The following is a 20462-nucleotide window of genomic DNA, read 5'->3' on the forward strand; positions in this document are numbered from 1 at the left end:
AACATTGTTGTATGGTGTAAAAAGACAAGAGGAGTGCTGTGTTTGTTTTGTGGAGGAGCAGTCCTGGGTAAAGTCACTGAACATGAAAGCTGGCCCATGGGCTAGACACAGACAGGCTCACAGAGTGAGGTCTCTACCAGGCATCTTTAGAAGTAGAAAAGGAACAAGGACTGCATGAAAGAGTAAAAGTAAAAAGGAAGAAATAAAAGAGGCGTCTTTTTGCTCCAGAGAAAGAGACATGAACCTAGCAGAGTCCTGTTAGCGTAGATGTTTCCAAGAAGCACAATAGGTTCCCTTTACAGACTGGTATATTAACTCCAGAGGTTGTCGTTAGTTAACTGTCGGGGCAGACTTTTCCATCACCAAGCTCTTCTGCAGTGCACAATATTTTTTTAACTTTTAGATATGCAGCAGGGACAAACCTGCTCTTAAAAGCAGATATTGCCTGTATGTTTCTGTACTCTGACACACGCAAACACATTCATTTATTAACTCCAGTCAGACTAAAGACTAAAATATAACTCGGACAAAACAGATAGACACACCTCCAGAGCTTTCCACAAGGACACAAAAAGGCAAATTGCAGAGCCTTGAGCTGAAACCATTAATTTCCGTTTTTGTCCGCGACTGGGCACATTTTATTGAAAGCTCACTGCAACACGTTGGGAAGATTATGTCAATTTAGATAGACGTCGTAGTAGTTAAGGAGACAGTGTGTCATCTGGGTCTGCTGCTGATAATGTGGTTCACTGGAACTGAAAACAGAGTCACAATGCATGGACTCAACGGGTCACTTGGATATCAGGGTTCTGATTGTGGACATTGAACCATTTTCATAAAACCTAATTACAATTATAGGAAACAAATCAATGAATAAATAGTAAACAAATTAGGAGTAAGCTTAAAACTCTTTGACTTTCTTCTGTTTACTCCTTCATTTGTCAGAACAGCAGCTGCAAAATGACTATTCTGTCTTTTCTTTGCTTGACATAAAAAAATCATTTTAAGCTTTCTCTGCTAATAACTGATGAAATTACATAAGAAATAAGACATTAGAAATGCAGCAAAAATAATTTCTGCCAAAACCCATTTCATTAATTGCAAACATTACTGGATAGAAATTGGATCAAAACATACCAAGAGTATGATTTCAAAGGTGCAGCAATCAGAATTTGTGAATATTTTGTTTTTGTGAAGATTTGATTTGCTAATTCCAAATTTAGCCTGTTGTGACTCATCTAACATATTTTTGACATGAGAAGATACATTAAGAATAGCAGTGAAACTTCAGTTTCTAACTAACTTAATTATTCACATTAGTCATTTTCTTAGTGCATACACAAATTAAAATATAAACAAAATATTTTCTCCGATCATCTCACAACCAAACTCCAAACATGAAGAAAATCACCCAAAAGTTAAGCTAAACATTGTCCATTAAAAGTAAAAAATAATGTGATTCACCACATAAGCATAATTTTGGAAAGAGAGAATTATTACCAGTAAATGCCCATGAAGATGAGCAGAAATAAAATAATAATCGCCTAGGAGCAAAAGTGGAATAGTCTATGAATAAAAAGCTTATTTATAGTGCATCAGTGCATTAGGTGCCGTGTTCTTAGGAGAGAAGAGACCGAGCTACAATTTGCAAAATGGGTGCTGTGGGTGTTGGAAAACTGCCTCTTTGAAGAACCACAGCACATTTGGCTCCAAAAGAAGTAATAGACCACTCCACAAAATGCCTTTATATGTTACATGCTTTTACAGAAACTGCAAAATGACAGTTTCTAAAAAGACAAAAACAACTTTTAGATAAAAAACAGTGTCACCATTAAAATGTACCTTTTACGTATATCTTCCAAAATAAAATGTAATTTTAAAATGCTCTTAAGCAGCAATGACCTAAAAGACCACTTATAAAATAGCATTAGGAACACAAATATAGTACAAGTAAATTAGGAGTAGGCTTAAAAATGAAATGAAATAAAAATAATAATAATAATTAAAGATACAATATATAGTGCAGGTTTTTTATTTAGAACAAATTGGGTGATTTACTGCTATGCTGTTTCCTAACTTCATCAGTGTATTTTTGATTATTCTTGCTTCTGTGGAGTCACAAATTATTCATTATGTAATTTATGTCTTTTAATCTTTGAAAGTGTTTGGAAGCAAATAATTACACTATGTTAATATACGAATATCATTTCAAAGTGAATGTATTTCTTTTAGAGAAACATCTACATTTCTGTCGCTGCTCTGGTTGTTACAACAAATTCTGTCACATTGTTTCTACATGACAATGTTGCGTACAGCAAAACACTTTCTTGGTTGTCTCATTCATCGCTGATTCTTTTTCACAATGAAGCTGTAGGAAAAACACAGGGAACGTCGAGTGACTTGAGCTCTCATCCCCTCGGAGGAACACCTCACTTTGGTTTGGTCGGACTGCCGACGTACCCCGTGGGCACACATCGCTGCTTCACTGAGTGATTCAGAGGAGTTAGGCATTGCTCCACTAACTGCAGTCACATGCATAGTGTTTTATGTATTCTGCCAAAAAAGCAGACAGAGCAAAGTGGCATTTGACTGAAACATATTAACCTTAATTTTCTATGCATGACTGAATAAACACTCAAAAGGATGCTTCTCGAACGCCCACTTAAATAAACACACACACACACACACACAGGTGCGCGCGCACACAAACAGTAACTTAGGTACGAGCTAACCATGCTCAGGAAAAAAAGCTATCTGAGAAGACAGAAGAATCGGCTCCCTGTCCAAGGTTTAAACAACAGCTACTTACGTCATCCAAAATCAACACAGCCAGTGCCTGGGGAAGACAGCCAACTAATTTATATAACAAAGTGGGGAAAAAAAGGACTTTGGGACAGGCAGACCAACGGCACTAAATCAAGACAACTGAGGCAATAGAGTTGGGTAGGGATGCAGAGAGGCTGAAAGTAGGTGGAGATGGCTGACTAGAGGAAGAGAGGCCTTTGGGGAATAAAAGGAAGGGGGGAAGAAAGAATAAAGACAAGGAAGTCTTAATTATAAACCAACATCTCTAAACCCAAAGAGCTTGAAAAAAAGGGATTCACAGATTAAAAAGAGTGGCTAACACAGTGAGTGAGCATTCCCTCATCAAAGAGGACACCACACGGACGACAAAACGCCAAAGGGTAGAACAAGCAGGTTTTGCTAATTTACCCACCTCAAGTAAATGGCTAAATTTGCGCGTAAAAATGTGCAAGCTTCAAGTGTTCAAAACACATATCATAAAAAGCATATCAAGATAATGTACACACGCGTTTACAGAAAGAAACTCAAAGCGGGATAATGTATCATTAACAACTTCTCGGGAGACAACATCTACTGGCCCGGCTACCTCAGTTCAGTTCATCCAGTCCAGTTGTCCCAGGTCATTCATCAGCAAAAATCACATGACACACCAGAGCCATTTATCCTGAGCCACAGTCCCCTTTGCCCGAAAGGATTTGTGATTCAATTTGACTGAGTGATGTCCTGGGCCTCATTGCTGCAACAGAGACTGCCCGGGTCTGCTGGAAAAGTAGCATGCAGGTTATGTAGCGCACCATGGGTTTCACTATTGCTGATTCTACTGATCTTAGATGCTTACAGCCAGTTTGTCGACATGTAAAATAGATTTGATGCACACAGTACTTTTCTAGCCATACTGACCACTCACTTTACTCTGGAGACGCAGTCGCACTTGTGAGCGCACACACATTCACACATTGGCACACAGATTGGTAGGCAACTGCCTTCCTCCGGGGCAAATGGACATGTGGCAAGAGAATGCTGGAATCAAGCCCAGAACTTTCACATTGCAAGACAAGTGCTGGTCCCACTGAGCTACAATCACCAAGATGAAGTGCTCTGATTGGTTCATTTAGTGTTTCATCATGGACGGTACAAAGAATAAAGCGACAAGTTAGCAGAGATTGACAGAAAAAAGGGAAAGAAACACTTTCCATCATCTCTCCCTCTTTTTTTTATCTTGCCTGACTGTAGTGAGTATATGAAAGTTTTACACAAAAAGTTTTTTCTTTTTTTTTTTACATATCATCATTCCCTGGCACAAACTTAAACACAAAATAAATATGGGATCTGGAAATATATTGCCAATATTGTTACATGATGAAAAGCTTTTACATGATGAAAAGCTTTTAAGACTGTTTGCATATGCAAAATCTTGGACAGAGATGCAACACTTCTTTAGAAAATAATTACCAATAGATAATTATAAGCAATGCCTCGACGCCAATCCTTTTCACAAAACACTTATTAAAATTAAAGTGCATTAAAATTCTTTTTCAGTTTCTTAATGTTTCTGGTGAAAGGACCAAGCCAGTGGGGGCTTAATTCAACCCATCAGTATTACGCCCTTGATTCCCCAAGCAAGGTAGTCTCGGCTTTATTCTGACTTGGGGAAAAGGTGAACTCATGTCGCAGCTCAAGTGTAAAATGTAAAGATTCCAGATGGCCTGTGGGGTCTCTGTTTAGTGCACATTTTACACACATGGCTTCTTGCTATTAACAGCTATAGAATGAGGCAATTTAATGTACTTTGAAACAAATCACTGGTCTGTAGCCAGCTCTAGTTGTTCCAGTGGCAGTGATTGAAAATAGAAGAAAGAGATGGGCGCACATTTGTGGGTTTTAACATGACTGGAGCTACTGGTTAACATGGATAAGTACTCTCTAAACAAAAGCATTAATATTACTTCAAGCATTTTGGCAAAATAAAAGTGTAATGGGATTAATAAATGACATTGTATCACTGATGGAATACATATGCATAGCTTTTCTTTGCAAATTCTCAAAATGAACTGATCGAAAACAGTGTGGTTGAGCAATAATGTAGCAAGACGCTAGATATGAGCTATTATTTCTCAGATTCAAATGCACACTCATACAAATTGCCAAACGCATTTCATACATAAACACGTCATATGCTCTAAAGAGATGAGTCAGTGGAGCATGCTGTAAGCTAGGGTTGGCAGGGTTCATTTGAAAGATGTAAAATATTTATGCAGGAAGACTCTGCAGGGAAGGATGACGAAAAGAAAATTGCAAGGGAGAAACAGAGAGATAACAAATAACAAGACACATGAAACGACAATAAGTGGGCCAAAATGAAATACTCCGTGTTACAGCTAAACAGAAAAAATAGACATGCTTTATGAGTCATTGTCATTTTACGTTCATTAACTTACTGTGTAGTACTTCCACTCTTTGGCATGACAGAAGAGGATAGTGAGAAAAACCCAATATTATCTCAACGAGATGTTGAAATGTGTTTCAATAAATGTGTGTGCTATTTCCAAAGTGGGCAGATATAATGAGGACATATTATGCATACGCTTTGCAAAAAATGTCCACACATCTAAAACTTTCTCTTTATGTTACAGTCACAAACTTAAATGACTTTAATTGGATGTAACATTACACACTCATGCATATGTATAATTAATATGAACAGAAAATTATAAATGTTTTACTTTTTTTTTTTTTTTTACAATTCCACCAACATGAAAAATATTAAAATGCAAGATTAATTTTAGCATAATCTTTGTCAAGACGCCAGGGGGTTTGTTAAATTAATGGATAGCATCACAAAGGATAGAGAAACACACTGTACTCGTCAGAGTGAAGTTGTGAGAAAATTTAAAGCAGAGTTACATTAGAGCCCAAGCCTTGAAAATCTTAAGCACAATGAGCTAAATAAGGGTTAATTCTGAATGAATGACACGAGACTGGTGCAGACAGAACAACAGCCCCAAACATACAGCCAGAGATTCAATGGAATGGTTTAGGTCAAAGCTTTGAAGACTTGAAATGGTTTATTTGTAATGCACATGTAAAGGTAGGAACATATAAGCTGCATAATCTACACAAAACGTATATTTATGCAATACTGTATTTGAATGTGGTTTTAATCTCAATTATTGCAACGGGAGTGTTGATTGAATGTAACAACCATTGTGGTTTTTTTTTTTTTTCCTTTGTTTGTGTTTTAGACCAAATAAATTGTCTAGCTATACATGTGGAAAAATGTCACAAACTCCAGACCTAAACTGCAAATCTGTGGCGAGACTTGAAAATGGCTTTTTAAAGACATGCTCGACTGCTACACCTTGCTATTTTGCAAGGAAGAAAGGATAATAATTTCACTCTATAGATGTGCAAAGCTTTTAGTGACATCCATATAAATTGTTTACTCAGAGAGACTGAATACAAATGCACCCAACACTTTTCAGACTTTATTCCTCCAAGACACTGAGTTACTCTATCATGTAAAATCCTAATAAAATACATTGACATTGGGGTAAAATTGTAAATCTTTAAAAGAGTTAAAAACCCTTGGAAAAAAAAAACTGTTAAAACGTACAATATTTAAAGAAATCCTTAGAAAAAGCTCTCATGAAAAGGTCATTAGAGTTGAAGCTTGTTGCTAAAGTTTGGAAAAGTAAAAGGAGTGAAGGGAAAGTAAGAAAAGTGGCCAAACAGAGAAAATAAGAACAATCCTGTAACAGCAAACAAGATGACAACTGACAGTAATTACAGATTTCCCTCCATAATTATGAGGGCCATTTTTCCCAAGACCCTCTGCTTTTGAGGCCTCGGTAATCGTCTGGTCACTCCCGCGCTTCCATCTATCTCCACAAGTAAATAGCAGGTCAAGCCAAATCAGCAAACCACCGTCAACTGTGGGGGCTTGCCTTCGCTCTAAATAACCCTTGAGAAATGATGTCATAAACCTAGATCTCACTATCTAATTACAGAAAAATGTGCTTCCATAGAAAGACCAAAAAAAAAAAAAATACAACTATAGACTAGTTGGGGGAAGTGGAAGAAAGACGATGAACCGCACACAGAAAGAGGGAAATGAAAAGACACTAGTGCACAGCTCAAAGCATTCACTTGGTTATTCTGCTTGCTACAAAAACCTGGAAGGAGCAAGAACTTTTAAAGTGTAACTCAATTATACAGAAGCTGTCTCAAAAATGCAAAGGACAGAGAGGCACTCATGCTGTGCAGAGTTCTAAGGCCTGAAAGAAGTAGGCTTGTTAAGCCGCTACGGTGGCAAAGGAATACTGTAATTACATTCAAACCAAGAGTAAAAGAAGCTCCCTTTGAGGTGGTTGGCTAAAACTATAAGAACGCTGCAAAATTGTTTAGATTCAGCAGACTTTTATAAAAACATGACGTACAAATCACATTCACACAAAAATTCCTACATCAAACTTGATAGGCAGATGAGTTTCTTAGCTATAATCATGTCTCATTATTCCAGATTGCCATGCATAATTTTCCGACTTATTACAACACTGTGCGTGACTGTAAGGTCCATGCTGGTTTTATTCAATAAAATTAAATCAGAATAATGGGCCATTCTTAAAGTTTTAAATGAGTAACAGAGAAAAGAAAATGTTTTTTGGAGAGCATCTGTGTGTATTTACTGTATTTGCAATGGAAATAAATGAATTCACAATGTTCTCTGCAGCTGCAGATAAGGGAAAATAAGGAGGAGAGAAAATGAGAGATAAAAGTCTCATAAAAGAGAAAAGACTAACAAAGTGGCAAACAGAGGAACTGATAACCGAACCGCTTATGAAATGGTTTATCTGGATGAAAGAGAATCTCCTGGAAATTATGAATGCCAAGAAAAAAAAAAAAAGCAATAATAATCTACTTGTGTAGAGACTAATGCCTGACGGCTAAAATATGACAGTTCAATTAAATGTCCGGTTAAACAGAAACAAAGAACCGCAGATTTGGTTGAGCTGAGGACAAGGAGGCAACGGAGCCCAAGTATGAAAACAGCATGGAAGACATTATGAAACGTTGTGAAGTGTGACATCAGAGAAGAGGTGGAGAAACATGCAGCATTTGGAGCTATTTTAAAAGCCAACTCTTGAGAAATTGAAAACAAATATTTCTTCTCGACATTTATAACCTCATGTGAATACGACATAAAACTTTATACTCTAGAATATCTGTGTGTTTTTAAGAAATGTTCATCTTCGAGCACCTACTTTCTTCAACCTTGGTCAAGCTGTATTTTTATACCTGCAAATACTTTACAATTAAGTCTATTCTCTTTTAAATGAGCTAAAACTCATGCTCTGAGTTAAATATGATAAAGGCTGTAAAGTTATTTTGGGCAGCATATAACATGTTGGAAGAGTCAGCTCCCATCTGCAGCAAGTAGATGATAAAAACTGATAAAAACTGTTTCAAGTTACTCTTCTCTGTTTGAACTGAATTGCATGAGATTTACAGCGAATATTCTGTTCCTGTATGACACAAAGTTTCTAGAGTTGACAAATCATACGTCGTTGTTCATGTACCTGCAATCTTGGTATATTACAGATCTGTGTTGTTGATTGAAGTAAGATGTTAGCCCACTGTTTTCCTGAGGTGTTTGAGACATGTATTTTTCCAGGCAAATTTATACAAGTACCTAAGGAGGCTTGAAATTCATTTCCATCTCATCAATTTTATAATTATTATAAAAAAAAAAATAAAAAAAAACATTGAAATACAAAAAGTTTGAAAATATCCAGTGCAAGAATTAACCAAAATCCAAAGTTTTCTTTTAAAAAAAAAGCATTAAAAATGTAGTTGATGTGCAAACTAAACTTCTGGGAAAGCCAAGGCCAGATGGCCTCAACACACCTGAATCAAACGGCTGAATTCTCTCATCAGCATGTCACTCTGCTCTGCAGAGGCCTGACAATGAGCCACTCATATAAGTCAGGTGTGTTGGATAGGAATGCACCCAATAGTTGCAGGGTAGTAGCTCTTAAGCACTAGTCTTGGGCAACCTCACTTCTATAACTTGCCTTGAAGTGTGAGAACTTGACGTAGTTCAAGTACTTAAAATTCTTTTACTTAGATTATTTTAAAGGTAAAGGTGATTTTATTTACATAGCAGATTTTCAGCAACAAGTCCATGCAAAGCACTTTGTATAAGCTGCCGAAATTAATTAATTGCTTTCAATAGAAGATTGTGAGTTATGGACCAAATCCTACAACTAACGGTGAAAGACATATTACATATTTGCCACTTTTTTTGTGAATCATTAACAAATCATGAACAAAAATCTAAAGAATGGACAAAAAAAAAGTATGTGTGTGTTTGTCACTATAATGTCACAGCCAAAAGATTACCCCCGGCATGCGTCTTATTCAGGACCGAAACTCTCCAAATTAACATTACACAGCTGCGGACAGTGCACACGTGTGTGTTGGTTTAGGGTGTGTCGCTGTGTAGAATTCATACTGCGTGCTCTCACTTGAAATGCTCGGTGCCATCTTGGTTTGGGTCTACACACCATTTATCAAGCAGCAAGGGGCAAACGCCAGAAGTAGCTGTGGAAAAAAAGGATGCTCACGCTGTGAGATGCTGCTTGTTACTCGTCAAATCAAATACCTACCTAGTCCACAGAGAGCACAGCTGGTGGTGACAAGGCACGCGGCAGCTTAATGTGGTGCACGTAGACATTTACATGCTGAATAAAGGCCAGAAAAAAATATGCCGGCTATCAGAAAAATGCAAAATCTTCATACAATGTCAGCAAATAGGCAGCAAACTATTTCATAGCATTGACTTTGCTTTAGTTTAGAAGTCATACAGAGTTCAAACATCTGTTCTGCACACACACACACACGCACGCACACAAACATAACACACACACACACACACACACACACACATGCAGTCACATCTGAAGTGTCCTAGACTCACAAACACATAGAAAAACTATTTTAAAAAGGACCTTCCAGTAACAAAGTAATAATTCTCCTTTAGACGTGGCCAATTCACCTGAAGTGAAATGAGGTATTATACACCAACACAACAGCCCTCAAAAGGAAACACACTCCTACACACACGCTTACACACGCAAGCATGTCCTCCCATTAAAGGTTGCGCTGACTTGCATTTATTCTCCGTTACCTAACCTTAATCAGTTTCCCGGCAACTAACCCCTGTAACATGGATTCGGTTACTTCATCATCAGCCCTAGGAAGGAGAACAACTGCCTGAAAAAGTCTTTCTTTGTACCCCGAAACATCCCAATGAGGGAAGAAAAAATAAGCCCAAGCACACACACGCACACACACGCACACACACACACACACACACATGAGTTGGAATGACACTGACAACCCCTGTGCAGCCATAAATATGAAACTGGCCTTTGCTGTCATCTTTGTGTCTGCTGCTTCTGTGTGTTCTTGCACAGGGAGAGCTCTCTGTGTGTGAACCCTTGCTCTCATATTAGTGAAGTGACGTGGAGCAAAAGACAAGAGGAGCCCAAGAGAAAAGAAGCCAGAGCAGAGAGTGAAACCGATGTGCAAAGCTGTGCAGAGTACGAGCAGCAGGTACACGTCAAGATGGAGCGTTGCGCACAAGGAGTTTGACGAAATGTTGTGATATGAAAAGATATTTCCTGTCAGAGAGAAGCTGGTCCCATCGACCTCTATTTATTCAATTAGATATGAAGGTTAGTGCTTTAAACTTGTTCCCCTGTTGAATCTATGTTTGAATCTAATATTTTAAAGTAAGAAATGAAATAGTTTGGGCATGTTTTAAAGGCCTGCTTATGTATAACATCACAACCCAACGAGCTTGTTGGGCTTGTTGACAGTTGAAGTTGCCTCCATTACTATCCCCTCCTCCCCCCAGTACCATTTTTATTATGTATGATAGAAACATCTGAGAATAAGGTGACAACCAAACCTCAAAATAATCACTAATGTTGGCATCGGTGCTTCTGATTGGTGCTACGCAAAAGGACTATTTCAGATTGTTTCAGAATGGCGGGATGGACAGATGGATTGCAGCTTCTACTGCAATCCATCAGGTTTGTCTTTTATAGGAAGAGATGAGCCAAAAAGCAAAGCTCTCCATTTACCAGTCAATCTATCATCCAATCCTCACCTATGGTCATGAGATATGCATTGTGACAGTACGAACTAGATCAGTCACACAAGCATCTGAAATTAGTCTCTTCCATAGGTTGACTGGTACTGCTGTAAGGAATATTATGCAAATGTATTGTTATCTCAATAACAGAGCGCACCACATTAATATTGCAAAGGTCTGTTTGGAATGCAAGAATCGATGGCTAATATGTTCCATGTCTCGTGAGTTCAACCTGCACATGCTAATGTAATATTCAGAATTGTATACCTGTCTGCCCCCCTTGTGTCTACATCTGACACCTTTGATAAAGTCCAAAATTATAAAATGTCACAGAAAGTGTTGGAAGCACAAATGGGAAAGATGAGAGTAGGGAAAATGTTGATTTATCACAAATGAAATATTTAGCAGTAAGTAAGACTTTCTGATTTTGTGCAGCCGTTGTGGCTGGCGTTACCCTCGGAGATACAGTGAGGAGTTCAGTCATACAGGGGAAGCTCAGAATAGAGCAGCTGAGGTGGTTCGGGCTGATCAAGACGCAACTCGGGCGCCCAGCTTCCAAGGCATTCTGGGCACATGCCAGATATAGGAAACCCCGGGGCAGACTCTTAATTTTCCAGCGGGGATGATTTTTCCCTTTGTCCAAGGTATGCCTCAGGTTCCCCCGTTATGAGCTGGAGGGTGACACTAGGGGGAAACGTATCCATTCATCCCTTTTTTTATTCTGTTACCACTCGCAATCTGATCTGGGAAGAACAGATAAGGATGGACAGGAGGACAAATGGATGGAGATTCTTTAACATACATTTTAGAATTTACTAAACCCTTATTTTCCTTCTGAAAAAAGATTTTTTGGCATTTGGACCACAGTTCATTGTCACAAGCATAAAATCTTCCGTTTCTGGTCAAGTGAAATCCGTACGACCAATTCTATCTTTTTTATCAGTTACAGATTGTCTAAAACATTAGTGTGGAATCTGTAAGGCAATTGCCCAGTTTCTATGCACAAAATAATATGGATGCTTAGTTTACTAAACATATGTCTAAAATCTAGTCGAATTCTGGTGAACCAGTTTTACATATCATATACTATCTTATCCTATGAGCTGGATTTATCGTCAACTCACCAACTTTGTCAAGATGCTTTATTGCAAAATTGAATAAAACAAGACTTCCTTCTTCTTTCATGAATAAACTTCAGTTTTACTTATGAAACCTACACTGACCAAAAGCGAGTTAAAGGTATTTTGAAAAAAAAAAAATGCTGCGTCAACTGGTCTGTTGATACTTGTTCACAAAATATCTGGACTTGAAGGAAGCTTCAAAGACACATGTCCAAACAAACGGTGTTGCAGATGTCCCCGTTTCCAAAAGGTCCAACGGTAAAGAGATATTCAATGAGACAGAACATTTTAAGTAAAGTTACTTCACAAAGAATATTTGATACTGACGACTTGTCCTCCTCTTTGTTGTTACAGACTGCCAACATGGCAAAAAAGGGAGCGCAAAACCAAGTCAGCCTAAGTCAAGTCAGCAGTCCATCTGCCCTGTTTCTTTCTCTTTAGTGAACATCAAACACATGTGGTCTGTTTCATGCTCCCTGCAGCCCATTATAGCTTAATGCATCAGGAGCCTTCTCACTGACTTCAGCATTTTAACAACTTCAGTATATTTAGTCACACACACACACACACACACACACACACGCACGCGCGCGCGCGCACACACACATACGCGCATGCAGACACACACAAGAACAAGCGCAGACAGGCTCCCAGATGCAGGAATTGACACTCATTAAACCACAGCAGAGTTATGGGCCTGCACACTGAGATACAGAAACAACTGTTGCTTTGGCTTTAATCTGTCTAAGAGGGGTGGACTAACAGAAGCACAGAGATTTTTGCTTACATTAACCTTCAAATAAGCTTTGGCCTTCCTATCTTGAAAGCTGTTAATGAGTTCCATTTATGTGTAATTAAGAGTGATCAATTAGTTGTTTTTTTTTTTTTTCTTCAATCCACAGACTAAAAACAGAGCCTCAAAGCTTATAAGATAAATGTAGTCTAGTTCATCAAATGATTGTTTTTGTCTGTCATTTCCCTCTAAATCCTAAATAGTGTCTGCTCTATCCTGATAATTATTAACCTCTAAGATAAATTATTTGCAATAAAATATTAACATTTTTTTTTCATTTTCCTACAGAGAACCGGTAAGAAGTTGTTTTATGCTCAACTCCATCCATCATGTAATTTTAATTAAATGAAATATGTCAATCCCAAACGAAGGTAAACATTAAGCATGATAAGATCAAACAGATACAGATAGCTATTGCATTGCAAACATTGTGAATATGTCATTCAACACAAAAGACAAAACAGTATAACGAGTCATTTGATTTATGAGAATGAGACTTTCACAATACTTTAATATACTTTAAGAATCTACATTTACTTTTTCTTATCTTTTTAACAGGTAAAGTTTAAGTCTCACAAACATATTTTAGAATCCGGTAACTAATTTAGTGTCCTTAGCAACCCTAAACGTAGGGAAATATTTAACTTGAAAATCATTTATTTTCAGTCTGTCAGGTTTTTTTTGTTTTTTTTTTCTACCTGAGCTGACACACTAGTCACACACATTTTGAAAGCAACGCAAGGTTATTTATCAGTCCTGTGAAATAATTTGGACTCCTCATTAAATAAGCAGTTATCACAAAAGAAATATTCACTTACCGGGGAAAACAAGATTAAATTGCACTGAACAAAACCTAACCTTGTTTTGCTCCGTAAACAAAAGATGCAAACAAAAATGCTTCTCTAGCAGAGGAAAACGTTAAAACATCCCACCCCCGCATAGCGAGTGTTTCCCCATTTTGCTGAAATAAAGTGAGATGGTCTTTGTAGCCATCTCGCAGTTTCTGAAGTCAATTTGAGGAATGCTTGCCCCCACTCAAAACTTTCAATTGTGAGATGCTTAGGGGACTTAAGGGGGTTTCTTACATGAACATTCAGTTTCCAGTCACCCCACTGCATTTCAAAAGGATAAAGATCTGGGCTTTGACTCTGCCCAAGACTTTTCCTGTTTTAGTTTCAGCCAGTCCTTGGTGGATTTGCTGGTATGCTTTGGGTCTTTGTCAGGTTACACGGTTCAGCTTTAATCTTTCACAGAAATGCTCAAATATTCCTCAAGCATTCTCATAGACACCATAGAACTTATTGTGGATTATACGTTGGTGAATTGGTCAGGTCCTGCTGCAGCAGCAAGGCATCCCCGCTTCATGACACTCCCACCTCGCTACACAGTTGGTAGGAGGTTCTTATCCTGGAATGTTGCATTTGACTTGCACTTGGGAAGGATATTAGCGCTTGAAACATTTTTTTTCATTTTATGTTTTGTTATTTATACCTCAGGGTTTCCCCCAGAAAGCTTGCTAAGCCCGGTGGTGCCAGGGCAGAAAATTTTAAGTTCATAGGAAATGGAAAAATATTACTGGATAATTATGTTAGTGGAAGACAATGATAATAAAGCTTAAACACAAAACTCCTGTCTTAAAAACAACAAATCAAAAAATACAATTAAAATAAATATCAATTGGTTGCACATTTTTTCAATCCTAATTAAGTAATCAGCCAGTGGATCTTAAGGCATAAAGCTGACCACATTAATGAACTGAGCAGCAGCTTAGGGATCTTCAGGGCCCCCCATAAATGTTAAGATTTTAACACAGACTGATCTGGAATTGTAATGTGATTATCAAGATCTCAATGTTCTTAAATTTAAATGAATGGTTTCAGCATCGAGAAAGCTTAATTTAATTTAAATTGTTTAACATTTAAATTCAAGGTTTTAACAAGCTAGCAAGTTCACTTTGTAAAAGGGGAAAGAACAATCTTCATAGATTATTTTGTTACGTAGTTTGTGCTCTGTTTGTCCACAAATACGTTTCTGAATGGATACCTGTCATCTCAACAAATTACAATTGTCACTGATTGCTTTTGAGCTTGGCCGATTAAACTACTGAGAGACAAATCTCAGCACGTTTCCTCTCTTAGCGTGCAGGGAACTAATTGCTTTAATCGCATTTACAGAAAGACATACAGTCATGGGTAAATTATTGTACAATAAGGGGAGAAATGGTTAAATGCAATTGTTCATCCCAGTTTTCATTGTCCAAGATGTCTCTCAGGCAGAATATTTGCTTAACACTTAATTAGTAGTAACCTAGCAAGTCAAAAGATGAGAACATTTTGCCAGGAAGTATTTTAACAAATAAGTTAAATAGTCAAAAACAACTCTTTCAGCATCAAGACTACTGCATCAATACATTTCATAGTCTAAATTTCAGAGAACCACTGAGTTCAAAACATTCCCATACTTCTCACAGTGGGCTGGTATACTGATCAGTATATATTTAAAGCCACAAACCAGTCCTTAGCAACTAGTTCTCCCTTACAGGGCTGGGGAGCAGCAGCAACACTGTCATTATCTAAACACTGGTTACAGATGACACTCCATAGCATCACACGGCTCAGTCAGTATGTAGCAACCAGCAATCAGCAACAACAAAAATACAGCATGGGAAAAATCAATGCCAAAATGTTACCAGCCTTCCTGCAGATGTCTCACACTGCTTGCCTCTTTGTTCTAGCCTATGTGACATTGAGGATCTAACACTCATTGGCTGCCAGCTGCTTTCAAAGACCCACAGACGCCTCTCTCTTTAAGAGCCGATGAGAGAGAGACACACAGAGATGAAAAATGTCATCCCCTGAAAGACAAAAAGATAAGTCATCAAGACTGTAATGATGGGGCGGGACAGGGAGGGGGCAGCGCAAGCAGGAGACGAATGACTATGATGAAAGTCAATCTTCCATTTTTGGTAAACAGTGACAAAAAAATCTGTTTCCCAAACTGATTACGCTTTCCGCAGTCGAATCATCACGCTCATTCTAAAAGCATCCATCGGTTTACTTTATTCCCTGCGAATGTGTTTTTCATTTTTTAAAGCGGTGGGCTTATAATGCTGCAATGGGCCAGTAAACATTGCTTCAACACAGTGATAACAAACAGCTTACTCTTAACTCAACAGCTTTCTTCTGTGGGACCTCTCCGGGGGGAAATTACTTAGAAATAAGGGGGCTATCAACAATGCTTTATGAGGCGTATCACTGTGGAAGCAATATCTGGAAATTGTTTCCCGTCACTTACGGAACATAATTAACCAAAGACTGGGGTATGATGTGGTGATGTTGAATATTTTCTACTTTTATATTTTTGCTACAAGTTACTGTGATTAAAAAAAGTTAATCAAAGCAAGTAAAACAAATAAAAACTCTAAATCATGAATCTTAACATGTTAAAAGTGTTTTATTATGGACACTTTGTGACGGTAAAGGAAAAAGTTAACGGCCTCGTGCAGTAATAGTTTCCATATTCGGGACTGAGCAGTCCAGTGGCTATTTAAATAGTTTAACTGGAAATCCCTTTCAGAGTTGAGGAGCAGTCGTCTCACATCTTCCTCCCAGCCAAGTCTGAATCTGGCTGATGCAGTTGACATGTGACCTTGAATCAGACTCAGTCAATACATTAAGTTGATCAAGCAATGGTGTCACAGTGGGAAATACCCTTCTGCAGATGTCGGGGATTATCTACACTGTTGACTTGGCTCACAATCTGAAAGCATAAAATTAAACCTTCCATTTTTTACAAGGTGTTTATTGTGCCAGACTACAACCAATGAATAACTGATGTTATTTCTGACTAAGAGCCAAGTAGCAAGAACAGAAAACAATTTTTCCTGCAATTCTCTAATTATATAAGTTCTCATAGTAACAAAACCTTTTTTTTTTTTTTACATAAAAGAAAGTGTTGACACTAAACTTACTGATTGATGCTGGCTTTTGAAAGGACTTCTTCAATGTGGCCAGTCAAGTAAACTAGGCAATTCTTCTGCTAGCTATTACCCCTTGCAACTGGTACTTGTGATGATATAACAACGTGGAAGAACAGTCTCATCACATTAGATGATGCACTTAGTCAGCATTTATATTAAATTGTAGGGCTGGATAAAATGACTGAAAAACTTACAATGATATGAGCATTTTACATTAGTCTGCATCGATAATTATTTGTTTTTTGTTTTAAATATTCAAAATACTACTGTCAAACTAGTGATGTGACAAGAGCAGAACAAAAAAATGGCACAAAGTTATGCTCAAAAATGTTATTTTGAAAACTAGCCTTTTTTTTTTCTTTGCTCAGGTCTATAAATAATTGAAAAAATGATAAAGATACCTGTTATTTTAGCAGCTTTGGGAATATTTGTTGTGTTGTCATTCCAAAGAAAATTAATTAAATTATGTAATTATGTGATTTTTTTTTTTACAAAAGAAAATTGCATAAATAAGGTGATACCACAAAGCCATGATATTTTTACTTAGGGTTATCATTCTATGAGAATCTCTGTACAGATCGTGCCTATCCTCACGAGACCTCACGAGCTAGCTACTGTCTGGTAGCTAGCTAGCTAGCTAGCTCATTCCTGGAAACCAGGCAAGTTTGATGCAAGGTAATAATATTTTTCTCTTTGCAAACTGTCTTAAAAGACTGTAACATGCTCACTAGAACAGCTTGTGTACTACACTTAAAAAACTTTCAAGTTGTAAAGTGTGCAAATAAACGCTTTCACTCTAGCTATAGCTACTTTATGCAAGATAACTATATTTGGTTTTGAGGCAAGAGTTAGAGTCTTCCGACTATCCCACAAATTTTCAACTTGTAGGGGCCGTTGTGTTCATTTTTCCAAATTAAAATGCACAAATCTCAGCCTAAAAACAGGTTCAAGTTCGTTCTTTTCTATTAATATAGCAAAACATGCTGAAAAAGTAAAATTTCCTAATTTTACTGTGATGGGAATTGCTATAAAAACTTTCAAAACCCCTTCTTTATAAAGTAGTTGTGTGCAAGTGAATGTCCGAAAGGTTCACTTTTCTACTCTGTTCGTGTGATGGATATTGTAGCTTCAGAAACCTGCTGTAAACTGATGTGTTATTTGAAGAGCCAGAAAGCACCTCGCTGAATTCCAAAGGAGGCAAAACTGCAATCGTACAACCTGCAAAAAGGGGGGGCTTGTGACTGACATCAGACCATGGATGACACAGTGAGAAACAATATATCTGCACAGTCACACCACTGGGCTAAGTGACTGTCTGGTAGCTTACAATGTTGGCCTCCCTGCCATATCAGAACATATTGAAGAAGAGGTCAGATTAGAGAGTATCTTCTAGAAGAGAACCTCAGTAAGAAACTCTTAAAGAGACACAGAAAGCAAGGCACAACATCTGTGCCTTGTGTTAAGCGTAAAAAAGATTTTGCAGGGCATTTTTTTCCTTTTTTTTAATGAGGGATCAAACAAACTTATTTCCTATGGTGCCTCTGCTCTGTCTCAATAACTTTTCAAAGCAGCGTTTCATCTACAGAGCCTGAAGCCATATCTCCTCTACTTTACAGTACCATGTGACATCAAATGAGTGTGACAACAGATTTAAGAGGAATAAAGATGGATTCTTTCCTTGTACTCTCATGCAAACAATAAATAGGAAAATACTTTACATTTCTTCCGTTTCCCTTTGAATATGATGCTCACATTAGTATTTTTATTATTATTATTATTATTTTTAAACTAGATACAAAGTTCGTTTGTATCTAATTTGAGTCAATTTTTTTGTATAAATGGGAAAATAACCCACATATAATGAAATGCAGCTTGGCTTCCAAAATGAAAGCATTTTGAAGGCGCTTACCTGACATTTCAAACTGTGGGACACCATCCTGGCTGAATCCCTTTCCGCCGTAAAACCGCTGAATGTCCGAACAAGTCCGGGCTTTGCTGGACCCTTTGTCCCCAAAGGCTGGCGCTGTGAGAGAGCACAGCGCCAGAGCCGCCAGGATGAAGAAATCCATTCCTGCTGACCAGTGTGGCTTTGGACTTGGTCTGGAGGAAATCCAAGCGACAACTAAGCGACTTAGTATAAAGCTGAAAGTACAACGGATTCGGGGCTGGTGCTGTGGTGCGTAAAATATCCTCCACCTTCTTTCTCCCTTATACTCTTTCAGTGCGTCTGCAGCTTCTGTGGCTGTTCTGTGCGCGCTACTGCGCGGCACAGGAGCAATTCCTCTCAGCCCAGATGTCCCGTCTCTTGTTTAATCCACTTAAGCCAGCGCAGCCAGGGCAGACGCTTATTATTTTCTCCCCCGCAAAAAATATGGCAAATGTTCTTTTGCTGAAGGGTTATTCTGTAGAGATCCCCGGTCTCACTCAGCTACCCGTGGAGCTTTTTTGGCTGACCTAAAGAGAGGCAAGCAAGAGATGCAAGAATTAGGTTACCCGGCTGAAATACGCTATTTTAAGTCACGCCAGAAATAAGCGCTGCACTGGTGCAGCGCTGGCTGTGTTGACTCACGCCTGCCCGGCTTTAACGTGAGGAATCCGAGTGCAGAGGTGCACACACCGGCAGATACCGCAGCTCAGGCTCTTCTGGACGATGATGTGCCAGCGCTGCCACTCTGTGGAAACGGGAGGGAGGCGGGGAGAAGCAGGCAGACAGAAAGAGGAGGATGAAAGGGAAGGGAAGCAGAGCTTTAAAGCAACTCCGGCTATTTCTTGTTGCTTTCTGACACAGTCATGCTTATTTGGTTTGGATTTTATTTTATTTTTATTTTTTTATCTAAATTTTAAGCATACCACGCCTCAATAGTTTACAAAGTATCTTCTCTTTATCGTGGCACACTGATTTGTATAAGAGTGTAAACATGCCTGGTTCCCAGCAGAGGAAAATGCCGTGTGGGTCTCGTCACGTCAGGAATGTGTGCTGGCTGGACTTGCTCACCATCAGCCAGGTGTCACACATGAACTGCAGGCTGGTCCCTTTCAGTTCGCAGTACTGGATACCCTCCTCTGAGAGTGTCTGTTGAGTGGAAGGCATCACTCTACAAGACGCAATTCATGTCCAACAAATCAGCATCTGTTCTAGGCTGCTTCCAGGTTACCTGTCACCAAATGAATGCCTTCGTTATCCACAGTTTCTTTATGTTTGCCTCCTAAATCTGGGTAAACACCACAATGTGGACAATATTGCCTCTCTACTAATTTTAAATTCCTTAGATGTCAAAGAAAAAAAAAACACCCTAAAACCAACTCAGTTGCTTTATTTAAACTTAAATGTTGTGTGTTGTGTGTTTTTCATTGCCGGTTTTGGCTGTGTGGTGAAATTGCTTATTTATCTGTTTATCTGTCCGTCCATCCATCTATCTATCAATCCTGCAGAAAGGAAATCAGATCACCTTTGTAGCTGCTGTTGTTTTTAAGCTACAGAGCAACATTTATTTTGTTATGAACTATTTCGATTGATCTGAACGCTAAGTCAGACCAGTAAGTTTAATTGTGTTTGTTAGGTGAACATAAAAATCATCCAGGTGTCAGGTCCCTCTGTGGTTCCCT

General features: G+C 38.3%; 1 protein-coding gene across 1 annotated transcript in view; it reads right to left on the reverse strand.

Moving 5' to 3' along the window:
* Window positions 1-19165, reverse strand: part of LOC103148280 (glypican-1-like) — a 61373-nt gene extending 42208 nt beyond the window's left edge. The window contains exon 1 of the mRNA XM_016679115.1: window positions 18766-19165. Coding sequence (XP_016534601.1) covers window positions 18766-18925 — 160 coding nt within the window. The 5' untranslated portion in view covers window positions 18926-19165. The remainder of the gene's footprint in view (window positions 1-18765) is intronic.
* Window positions 19166-20462: the final 1297 nt, after the last annotated feature.

Source organism: Poecilia formosa, unplaced genomic scaffold (assembly GCF_000485575.1).
Source record: "Poecilia formosa unplaced genomic scaffold, Poecilia_formosa-5.1.2 Scaffold202, whole genome shotgun sequence".
Lineage (NCBI taxonomy): Eukaryota > Metazoa > Chordata > Actinopteri > Cyprinodontiformes > Poeciliidae > Poecilia > Poecilia formosa.